The sequence below is a fragment of the Onychostoma macrolepis genome, chromosome 06 (assembly GCF_012432095.1).
Source record: "Onychostoma macrolepis isolate SWU-2019 chromosome 06, ASM1243209v1, whole genome shotgun sequence".
Lineage (NCBI taxonomy): Eukaryota > Metazoa > Chordata > Actinopteri > Cypriniformes > Cyprinidae > Onychostoma > Onychostoma macrolepis.
The window spans coordinates 13,991,697-14,003,920 of record NC_081160.1 but is presented as its reverse complement, the minus strand read 5'-3'; the positions used below and the strand labels follow the sequence as shown (position 1 = coordinate 14,003,920).

Here is a 12,224-nt window from a genome sequence, read left to right as displayed (position 1 = left end):
AAATAAAAAGAAAACAAAAGATTAGAAAAGCTAGTATTAGCTGAATGAAAGTTAAATTAAATGAATGAAAGTTAGTCAAATTAAACTTAAGTGTCTTTTTGATGCCACTGTATACAGATAGTATGAGTGCTACTGAAATGCTTAACGAGAATGTCATTATGCTTGTTTGAGGTAATGGTGAAAATTCCCACTGCTAATTAGAAAAATATATATTTTCTTTATTTTGCCAATAATAAGTGATCGATCAGACAAATATATATCTGTGACTCTACTGTATTGTGACATGAGTGTGAATTGTGTTTGTAGATTGTAAAGAGTTTAGAAGTCATGGAGGATTTTCGAAAGCAGTATGTCAATCACACATCAAGGGAAATCCAAGGCCATGAATTCCAGAGAGGTTCTGGGCAGGTGAAAGCTTGAGAGGTAGTGTGAATGTCTGAAAGTGAGAGACAAAAAAATAAATAAATAAATAAAAATGTATTTAAATAACATAAATTGAGCAAATATCATAATTACTGTATATACATTTTTCATGAAGCATTAGAAGTTTCCTTTCAAAATACCTTAAGGAGCGCTGTTCTTTAACTCTCTCAGCTCTGCAGATTGAGCGCATAGTGGGCAGGTAGTCCATGGAAAGAACATGTTTATTACTATGACAGAAATTTTTGCTGGAGATCAGTTTGGATACAATCTCATTGCGCTTCTGGACACCACTATAAAAGAAGTCAAAATCAGATAAAACAAAAAATGAGTGTTAGCATAATATATGCACAGATGAAGTTTAAGCTTCATGTAAACCTAATAATATTAATTTAAAATACACACCTAGGTTCACAGAATTTACATCGACACATTCTGAGGGTTTTTTTGTCAGATGGCAGAGACAGGGTGCAAATCATTTGTTCCCATCTCTCTGAAGACAACACCTTCCTGAGGCTTGTGGCTTCTGTCCAGATCCTAGAGAGTTCAGTCCGACACTGATGGAAACCCAAACCTTCTACAATGGCCAATATCTGTGATGAATTCTCAAAACATTGTCCGATCTGCTCCTCTCTTGGTAAGTCCAATAAACCGTCCTTCAATGTGGCGCCCATCCAACCAAGAGGTTCTGACTTACAAAGTCCAGTTCCTCTGAGAGATGGTCTTTGCAAATAAGCATCCAGAAAAGACATGTTTTCAAAAAACTTTGCAATGCACACCATGTGCTGAAAAACCAGAATGAGTGATTCATCTTGTCCATGGACATCTGTTTTAGAAGCCAAATGTTTTGTTGGCTTTGAAGGGACTGAGGACTTATAAGATGCATCCAAAGAGGAAAGTTTGAGATGTGGTGTTGAATGTGGGTAAGAAAAAGTTTTTGGCTCATAAGATGACAAATGTTTTTTTCTTCTGCATGTAGAGAGCCTGTCTGGTCTAACCTCATGTACATTTGTGGAGGTCTGTAACATCAAGCCTTTGATTGGCTTTTGTCCTTTCGTCTTGAGATTTATTGACTGTTGCTGATAAGAGGATTGAGATGAGAAATGTGGAGAAAAGAGACTTTCGATGTTAGAGTACAGTAGACCTGCTCCCATTTTCTCTGCCAGGATCTCCAGATACCCGCTGTTTTCCAGCTCAGTCCAGCATCCACACTGTGTAATTTAAGACAGATTACATGCATCAATTTCTGCTTATGAATCACTGCAAGTGGTTTACTAGTTCTGCGAGACTATCAGCATAAAGTGTTGTCCACTTTGATGCTTATTTATGTTATGATCCACCCACCTAAAGGGGTACAGTTCTCCCAAAAATGAAAAATTTCTCAATTTACTCACCCTCATTTAATCCCATATGTGTGACTTACTTTCTTCAGATGGACACAACAGAAAAATAATCTGAGTCCAAATAATACAAGTAAATAGGTTCTGAAATGTTGATGCTTCAAAAACTTCTGAAGCAAAGCAGTAGATGTGTGTAAAGAAAATACTAATATTTTATGGGGGTTTTTCTCTTAAACTATAAACCATCGCTTCCAGCCAATTGGTCTAAATGCGTTCATTAGAGGGTCAAGTCTGTCACATTTTGCATGAGCTTCACAATGTGCTTAGGTTTACATCAAGCACAGAAAGATCACATGGACTAGGATTATATTTCTAAAAATCTTTGTGAAAGAAAGTCACACATCTGGGATAGAGGACAGCTGAAGTGACCAACCACAGTTCAATTTGTGGGTAAATATTTTAAACTGATAATGCCATAATAATACACCAAGTCTTTTACACTTCAGTGAAAATTTAGTAAAGTAGTAGAAAATGCTTTAGTAAATAAATATAAGTCTGGCTCACTTTAAGTATGTTCTTGAGAATTTGTAGTTCTGTGCTCCCTCCACCACTACAGACCCAGAGCTGAAGCTGGAGCATACTCTGTCTGATATCCCCCTTATTCTGACACAGCAAAAAGGCCATGTCCTCTGGATCAGTCCTCATGTTCTCCACCACACACAAACATTGCAGAAAGCTCCTGATGGTTTCCTAAGTTTAAAATGATACATAATATCATTACTTCAAATAATTATGCAGTTATACGAAATAACAACAATGCCATCAGATAACACCTACTTTAAACAAATGCACAACAATTTTGGCATAAAAAGGTGAACAGTAGTTTTCCATATACAGTCATGGCCAAAAATATCGGCACCCTTGGTAAATATGATCAAAGAAGGCTGTGAAAATTAATCTGCATTGTTAATCCTTTTGATCTTTTATTTAAAAAAAAAAAATTCACAAAAATCTAACCTTTCATTGGATAATAAGAATTTAAAATGGGGGGAAATATCATTATGAAATAAATGTTTTTCTCTAATACACATTGGCCACAATTAACGGCACCCTTTTATTCAATACTTTTTGAAACCTCCATTTGCCAGTTTAACAGCTCTAAATTTTCTCCTATAATGCCTGATGAGGTTAGAGAACACACTACAAGAGATCAGAGACCATTCCTTCATCCAGAATCACTCCAGACCCTTTAGATTCCCAGCTCCATGACGGTGCTTCTGGAGTGGAGTTCACCCACTCACTTTCTATAGGGTTCAGGTCAGAGGACTGGAATGGCCAAAGCAGAAGCTTGGTTTTGTGCTCAGTGACCCATTTTTGTGTTATTTTTGAGGTTTGTGTTTGGATTATTGTACGGTTGAAAGATCCAGACATGGCCCATTATAAGATTTCTAACAGAGTCAGTCACTTTTTTTTTTATCTGTTGGTATTTGATAGAATCCATGATGCCATGTGTCTAAACACGATGTAGGCCCACAACATCAAAAATACTGCAGTATATTTCATTGTAATTCTGAAAAAACAGAGGTGTTAATTATCAGACCTAAAACCACCACATGTAATAACTTAGAACACTGTCTAACACTTGATGGCTGCTCCGTCGATTCTTCGTCATCAGTTAGGAACCTAGGTGTGCTATTTGATAGCAATCTTTCCTTTGACAGCCATGTTTCTAGCATTTGTAAAACTTATATATCTAAATTATATCTAAATTGAGACCTACGCTCTCAAAGTCAAATGCAGAAATGTTAATTCATGCATTTATGACCTCAAGGATAGATTATTGTAATGCTTTATTGGGTGGTTGTTCTGCACGCTTAATAAATCAACTCCAAATGGTCCAAAATGCAGCAGCCAGAGGCACGGGAAAACCCCCCTGTTTTTTTCTGTGGGCAACTGTTTAATTGTTGGGAATATAAAAAAAAAATAAAAAAATCGGAGTGTCTATTTAAGTGCAAATAGTCAGGTTGTTGGCAGAGGCTATTTACACTAGCTCTACTCACAAACGTATGATTGAGATAGACAAATTTGCAAAAGACGATCATCAGTCGTTAGATTCAGTAGTGCAGATGGTAAAGTGTGTGTCATACTCCTGACACGATGGACCGGGGTTCAAATCTGCCTTTTGGCGAACATTTTTTCTCCCTTTTCAAATTTCAAATCACGTCACATCAGAAAAGCATTTATTTTTTTAATAAAAATGAATGAAATAATCAAAAAGTTTAAAATAAAGTATCGGGTAGGTTTAGGGTAGTGTAGGGAGGGCTTTTGTCCCAATAAGGTGGCATCCATTTAATAATCTGAAATAAAATTGAAAAATTACACTCAATAAGCATGCTGTTTTATAATGCATTACAATGCTGAGGTGCAGATAATTGCCACTATTTGCAATAAGTAATTAGCAGAATATCCTGCTATTTTAACATAGAATAAATAGAATCTAAAGCTATTTGCACTGTGTAAATAGCATATCACTAAAAAATACTGCTATTTTCACTTAGTGTAAATAGCCTCTATCTGAACTGCGGGTTTCGTCTGGTCAGAGGAGAACTGGCCCCCCGACTGAGCCTGGTTTCTCGCAAGGTTTTTTTTCCTCCATTCTGTCACCGATGGAGCTTTGGTTCCTTGCCGCTGTCGCCTCTGGCTTGCTTAGTTGGGGACACTTCATTTCCAGCGATATCGTCGACTTGATTGCACAGATACTATTTAAACTGAACTGAGTTGGACGATGACATCATTGAATTCAATAATGAAATGTCTTTAACTGAAAATTGAGTGTTTAATCTTGTAATTTTACATTATTGACACTATTTTCCTATTTTGATTTTGGAAAGTTGCTTTGACAAAATCTGTATTGTTAAAAGCGCTATATAAATAAAGGTGACTTGACTTGTACACATGGGGTACTTTTTATCCCTGTGTTCACCAAACCCATCTTGAGTGTTCGCTGCTAAAAAGCTCATTTTTTAGTTTCATCTGACCATAGAAGCCAGTCCCATTTGAAGTTCCAGTCGTGTCTGATAACTGAATATGTTGGAGATTGTTTTTGGATGAGCTAGGAGAATTTTTCTTGAAACCCTCCCAAACAACATGTGGTGATGTAGGTGCTGTTTGACAATATTTTTTAAGGTTTTCTGACCCAGAGACTCAACTATTTTCTGCAATTCTCCAGCTGTGGTCCTTGGAGAGTCTTTAGCCACTCAAACTCTCCTTCTCACCCTGCATTAGAATGATATAGACACACGTCCTCTTTCAGGCAGTTTCGTAACATTGTATGTTGATTGGAAATTCTTAATTACTGCCCTAATGGTGGAAATGGGAATTATCACTGCTCTAGCTCTTTCCTTAAAGCCACTTCACTAATTTGTGCAGCTCAATCATCTTTTGCTGCACATCAGAAATATATTCTTTGGTTTTTCTCATTGTGATGGATGATTAAGGGAATTTGGGCTGTGTTTTCCTTCCTATTTATATTTCTGTGAAACAGGAAGCCATGGCTGGATAATTTCATATTCATAATCACCCTGGAGTGCTCAAAATTGTGAATATGAATGGGAATATACTTCAGAGATATTTTACTCATACACGTGTCCATTATTTCATAATGATATTTCCCCCCATTTTAAATTCTTATTATCCAACGAAAGGTTAGATTTTTGTTTTTTTTGTGATTTTTGTGAGGTCTACAATAATATCTGCTTTCGAATATTGTTTTTTCTCACCAGTGAAGGAGTTTGGAAATGGATTTCATCAAAATGCCCCTTAAGTCTTCCACTAAATGATGGGTCTGTGAAGAAGAAACATTTTAACAAACAAATAAATTTACTGCATTTTATGTAGTAAAGCATTGCTCACCATTGGTTGTCAGAATTATTGGTCTTTTGGTTGTGCTCATGAAAGTCTTAATAGCTGCAAGAAATCCAACATCTTCAGGGAAAATGACATCAACCTGGGGGACACATTTAACATTGGCAGCACATTAAAAACTTGTGTCAACGAGTAAAAAGGAGTTTAAATCAGCAAAACCAGTTATTTATACTAATAGACAATTAATTTATTCATTAATTCTGATGCTTTTATAATCATTTAACACAGCAAAGATACAAATCATGACGTGTTATGTAATCTGTTTCAGCATCCCTATTATCACTCTTACCTCCTCAAATAGTATAAGTGACATGGGGACTGTTTGGCTCTGTCCAAGTGAAGTAGGACCTTCAGAAGGACATGTTGATTTTTGATCACCTTGTCTATTGTCCTTAAAACAAGACACTGATCTCTGAAGCCCATCTGGTTTCAGTTTGCCAGCTGTTGTAATTACATTTGTGATCAATAATCAAAATAATAATCACAATTGTTCATGTTTATACTATCCAGTACATGCTCAATTATCATTTTTTCAGACATTATACAACTGTTTACTTATTTTACCCAGACAAAGCAGAGACATCTATTAAATGCTGTAGTGAACCAGGCCCTTTGTTGTTAATTCAAGTACATTTTTTAAGTTCTTATAAAACTAGTTCTAGTACACTTACCGTGTATATAATGTCCAGGACCATCAGAGGTTTTACCTACAGACTTTTTGCAACTCAACTTGAAAAAGCGAGTGAGTTTTACTGGCTGTGGTTTAGTGCTTAGACGGGAAATGCTAGGAGAACGTGAAGTTTTCCTTAGTTGAAGACTCATATGGCCTTCCTTGCCTGTGGAAAAAAGAAGATACAGTCAATGTTTTCAAAATTATTCAGATTCAATACACAAAATAAATTATAGTTTTATCCATTTTTACTGATGTTTAATGCATGTGAGAATCCATGAGACTCCATTTAGTTTTCATCTCTGTAGGCATTTTGTCCAAAACAACGTCAACTAAACAAGAATTCATATCGTATAATCTAAGAAGTTCACTCACAAGGTGGATCAGGTTTGATTTTGCTTTGGTTAATGATTTCAGATTTGAGGGTTTTAATTTTCTGAATGTCCACCTGATGAGATTGAGTTGCCTCTGTCAGCTGGGAGAGAATGAGACGACCACAGCGCAGGACTGAGCTATTCACCTCAAACACCTGTGAGACCATAAAACAGAGGAAGATACAATTAAGGCTGGTTTAACAGACAGTCAGGATTTTGTTTATTGTAATATTTGTAATGGCATTGATATAAAGAGAACATATTGCACTGAGACCTTGAATCCCAGCTCTTGTGCACAGGCATACACAGCAGCCGTTTTGCCCACTCCTGATGGACCAATCATGAGCACTGTGTTACACAGCTCCTGTTCATGGTCTATGGATACAGTATCACCTTCAAAATCACCACAGTCCCATGACTCTACAGGTAAAGAGATTTGTATATACATTTCTCAGTTTCAGGAATTAAAGAAATAAATACAGACATGTGTTATATCATATGTGACCCTGGACCACAAAACCAGTCTTAAGTCACTTAAGTTTGTAGCAATAGCCAAAAATACATTCTATGGGTCAAAATGATCATTTTTTCTTTCATGCCAAAAATAATTAGGATATTAAGTAAAGATCATGTTCCATGAAGATCCTTTTCTAAAAATTGTACGGTAAAATACATCAAAATTTCATTTTTGATTCGTAATATGCATTGCTAAGAACTTCATTTGGACAACTTTAAAGGCGATTTTCTCAATATTTTGATTTATTTGTAACCTCAGATTCCAGATTTTCAAATAGTTGCATCTCGGCCAAATATTGTCCGATCCTAACAATAGCTTATTTATTCAGCTTTCAGATGATGTATAAATCTCAATTTCGAAAAATGTACACTTAAGACTGGTTTTGTGGTCCAGGGTCACATATATGGTTATTACAATAACTGCATGTGTTTTATGTTGGCAATTTCATTACCACTACTATTTTCTATCTTCATCCTCCTTTCTTCTTGTCGTCTTCTCCTCTCCTCAGTGTCTGCTCTTATTTTCCATTCTTTCAACCAGCTGCCATTGGAGAAATTAACAAAATGAGATAAACTTCTGTATGTCAATATTGTCTAATATATTAATAATTAGCCATTATTATTTTGTGTAAAATACTTAACAGAAGATTTTTATTTTAAGTGACATCATAATTCTAGAAAGTGTCCAGTGGTTCTTCAAGCTTTTTGAGTTTAAGGCCCCTACAATATTTGTGTGTATGTGTGTGTTTATATAAAATAAGTAACTAGTCACCTTTATTTATATAGCGTTTTATACAATACAGATTGTGTCAAAGCAGAAATTTGAGCAAAATTTAAGTTTTGAGAGCTGAATGTTCTTAATAGATTACATTATTTTTAACCAATGAATTTTTCATGAATCTTCAAGGCATTTACTTAATAATGATTAAGGATGAGGACTTAAAATATATACATTTTTAGTATAATTTAGTATTTTCAATCTTTTTTTTCCTGAATTTCACTGAGGGCCACTAGTGGGCCCCAGCCCCCTGGTTGAGAACCGCTGTTTTAGAATGTCTAGAATAAACATGTTTATGGGTTAACTATCCCCCCAATTACCAGGCTATACAACAACCATCATTAATGCAATGACATTTCACCTGTGTAGTTGCCCTACTGATGCAGAGTTGCCAATGACTTCACTAGACTGCTGAGGCTGATATTTATCTGTCCAGAGAACATCCTCTCTTCGTAGATGGCCAGGCCATGGGTCCTGATGAACAGATTCATTCTGCACTGGTTCAGTGACTACAGCACAGAATGTAGTTTGTTGTTGTCTACGTTTTGTTCGGCTCAGTCTGTTTCTGTACTTTGCAAGAGAGGGGGCTAAATCATCTGAAAATTCTTCAAAATCCAACTTATCTGCAGAAACACAGCCTTTGTTTGTCCTGTGACGTTTGAATGTCCTGTCACACGTCTGCTCCTCCAACTCTTGTTTTCTCTTTCTCTGGACAGAAGCTGAAGGATGCTTGGAATCATCAGTTTCATCTGCTTCTGAAAATTAACCAAGAATTCCAACATGGAAAAATATACTTTCACTAAATATATTAAATAGGCCTATATTATAGTAAAGTCATGTCAGATCTTTTTACACCTTTAATGTAATATTGAACAATTCATGTAACAAACATATAGAAAATTAAGGTAAAAAAAAAAATCCTAAAATTATCTATATGCACACCCTTTTGTTTGAACTCCAACTCTTACTGAAAAGTAATCATAATCCTCTGGTCATATTTTAAGTAATTCTGATTAACCCTGAATAACAATCAGCTATTTCAATAGGATTTTTTTAGCATCTGCTTGGTCACATTTTATTGACTTGGATTTTTTATACCCAGGGTACGTACAACATAAAGAGCTACGTCTGTTACCTCCTCTTTTAAATATTGAGAGCCTAAGTTGAGAACAGTTGTTTGCTCTTAAAAACATGTTTATTTTCCTACCCAAAGCAGAAACATCCTCCTTAGGTGCAGTTCTCTTCCTCAGGAGAAGAGTGAAGAACCTGTGGACAGGAAACTGCAAGTTGAGTATCTGAATCTCTTCCAGCAACTCACTGCTCTTTTCATTTCCTAATTCATTTCTCCATCCAGATTTCTGAGGGGGGAAAAAAGACAAAAGACTGAGCAAATTAATTATTTTACTGCACTCCACAAAATAATCAGCAATATAAATGTATCAAATATGTATGTCGTTTTGCATACACAGAGGTGTAAAGTATTGGAGTAAATGTAACTTTGCATACACAGAGGTGTAAAGTATTGGAGTAAATGTAACTAATTATTGTCCTTAAGTATCTTTTCTGATACTTTACTGAGGTTTTACTGAGTATCAAAGATCTTAGTAACTTTTATTCTCTACTTCACTACATTTTTGAATGAGTATCTGTACTCTTTACTCCACTACATTTGAAATGAGTGTTGCAGTTACACATTACATTTTGCATGGCACTTAGCTTTTCTGCAGCAGTTTATTTCTGCTACAAAAGATGTGATATCGCCAACTATAGGGAACTGAAAATACTATATCTTGTGTTTTGCCCTTACTCACCCAAACTTGTCAACAAGGCTACTTTACGTGAATGTGTGCTCCTTAGCAAGTAGTTGTGAATCACAGGTGTTTTATATGACTGCAGCTGGCAATGAGGCCGAAATCAGCACATCCAGCGTAAGAAGACTTTGGCTTTTTAATTAATTTTTTTACATTTTTATTTATTTATTTTGAGGTGTTCAGCTTTATTTTGGTTTTAGAAAATAACTTATTGTTTGTTCTAGTTTTTCCATGAAATGTCTGGACACAGATCCTTGCCTCTGCCTGTTTTCCCCAGCTTTTCCACAACGTTACAGTTTTTGACAGGCATGTGTCTTTGACTAGTGCATCTTTGAGCCTATATTTAGTATAAGTTAAATACTTAAGTACTGCTAAAATCAGATACTCTAAGACTATTACTCAAGTTGTTTTGGAATTGGTGACTTGTAACTTGTAGTGGAGTAATTTTCACTGTAAGGTATCTGTACTTTTACTCAAGCATGGTTTTCTGGTACTCTTTACACCTCTGTGCATACACTGTTGAATTGATATAAATGTCAGGAAGGTGAACCTTACCACCTAACCCAGTGGTTCTCAACCTTTTTGACTCAAATGCACAGTTGTCCAACACAATATTCAGATGTAATATATTAAATGAATTAACCACAATTAATCTCAGTATTCTACAAGTTATGCTGTGTATTTCAGAACTGTATGTTCCTCAACAAAAACAATAGATATTAAGGGAAAACAAAAAGAAATATGATTTGATTTCCTTTTACATTTCATTAAGCGTTTATTTTTAGCATTTTAATATATTAATAATTAAATTTAATCATTAGAAATAAAGTCATCCTGCAGCCCCCTTGGAAGTTCGAGGCCCCTAGTGGACCCCGGCCCCCCTGGTTGAGAACTGCTGACCTAAAACAAATGCTATCTATCTGATTAACATGGGTGAGTGACATTTACTGAAAGTCATTTACTTAAAAGTCACTTTAAAACTACTTTTAAAACTATTTCAAAATTAAAAATGTTTATATATTTTTCTGACAATAATAATAATTAAAAAAAAAAAAAAAAAGCTACACTGAAAATTATGAATATACATAAAGTAGTTGATTCTTGCCTCTAATATCAGCAATTTAAGCAAACCCACCATTTCTCTGAGGTTGGTTGGTTCTCTACAGATGTGCTGAGTTGCCGGATGAGTGATGAGAGTCAGGGCTTGGCCAGTAGTACCATGTTTTGTGCTCTCTGGGATTTGTCCAGTGTTAATGTTAACCTCCGGCTGATCCATCAAAAGGTCCTTGTCACTGGTGCTTGTTCGTAAACAGCTGCTCAACACCTCTTTTTCTGCTCTAAAATGATCAATGTCTTTTAAGCTTTTGTCACCTGAGCCACGTTCTCTCTCTCCAGGAATGGGGACGAACTGCAAACTCATACTGCTGCTCATCCTCTTTAATGTCAGTTTACTGCGTTTCATATATCCCTCGTTTTGCATTTGAGAAACGTTTTGCACCGTTTGAGAATGGCGTCCTTCCGTTCTTACGCTTTCTGTGGGAAGATCTGGTGATGTAACGTTAGGAAGAAGAGCTGAATTGTCTTTATCGCCAGTAGGTATTGCAGCATCTGTAAATTGTTTTCCTTGAACGTTACAGTTATTCAGAATATCACAAAATGACCTGGACTCGGTGGTCTCAGTTACATGGATGGGATTGTTTCCGCAGCCAGTGAAATTCTCCGATCTTTTTTGTGTTTTCGCTCGTTTCAGCCTGTTGTGTTTTGGATGCACCTGGGTTTTGGGTCTGCTGTCCGTCTCTAGTAGGTTCTCCGCATAAAAGGCCCTTCTGTCGGAGACACTTCCGGAAGCGTTCTTGATTCTAGTATGCTGAGGTAGAAAGAATGGTGTCTCCATTTTGCCGTAACTTTAGATATAATCCATTTCTAAAATAAACATTGCAGCAAATAGCAGTCAGCAGCAGTGCTATCTTGAAATCCCATTGCTCCCGGTTGCCATTTCTGGCTTTTGACATAAAGTCATAGTCGTACATTAAAGAAGAATATAGTACGCGTTTTGTGCCTTATAGCACTTTTTAATTCACTGGATTAAGATTTGTAGTAGAAATCTAATATTAAATATCGCGCCTAGCAGAAGGGCGCTTGCTCGGGAGTTGCATCATCCAATAAGATTCCTTCTCACTAATGACGTTAACTCCGCCCATTGGATATGATTGTTGCGAGGGCTTTCTATTTATAGAGAACATTTATATAGATCAGTGGTAGAAACCCACTTCAAGTTTAATACACAGATGATAACGGAAAAAACCTAGAATAAATTGTAGCTCTAACATTGTAAAAACTTGTTTCCTGAAAATGTTTTGTAATTCATGTGAAATCACAATGACTCGTTAA

General features: G+C 36.0%; 1 protein-coding gene across 2 annotated transcripts; it reads right to left on the bottom strand.

Annotated features, from left to right (window-relative positions):
- Positions 1-297: 297 nt before the first annotated feature.
- On the bottom strand, positions 298-12,123 carry atad5b (ATPase family AAA domain containing 5b). 2 transcript variants are annotated; one of them, XM_058778086.1, is made up of 14 exons: positions 10,969-12,123; positions 9,230-9,380; positions 8,384-8,777; positions 7,697-7,785; positions 7,003-7,148; positions 6,730-6,883; positions 6,356-6,520; positions 5,974-6,125; positions 5,673-5,766; positions 5,540-5,604; positions 2,325-2,510; positions 826-1,631; positions 564-713; positions 298-436 (listed from the first exon to the last, which is right to left on the bottom strand). In XM_058778086.1, exons 1-14 carry the CDS (start codon positions 11,725-11,727, stop codon positions 364-366), a joined length of 3,384 nt encoding a protein of 1,127 aa, XP_058634069.1. In that variant the 5' UTR covers positions 11,728-12,123; the 3' UTR covers positions 298-363. The 2 variants fall into 2 exon arrangements, with proteins under 2 accessions (XP_058634069.1, XP_058634070.1); XM_058778087.1 differs by having other exon boundaries at positions 8,384-8,774.
- Between the last annotated feature and the right edge of the window lie 101 nt (positions 12,124-12,224).

Coding starts and splice junctions, on each gene's coding strand:
- atad5b (XM_058778086.1), bottom strand. CDS start 11,727: ATGGAGACACCATTCTTTCTACCTCAGCATACTAGAATCAAGAACGCT. Junction 8,778..9,229: donor GGAGGATGTTTCTGCTTTGG/GTAGGAAAATAA, acceptor GTTAATTTTCAG/AAGCAGATGAAACTGATGAT. Junction 7,786..8,383: donor TCAGTAGGGCAACTACACAG/GTGAAATGTCAT, acceptor CTCCAATGGCAG/CTGGTTGAAAGAATGGAAAA.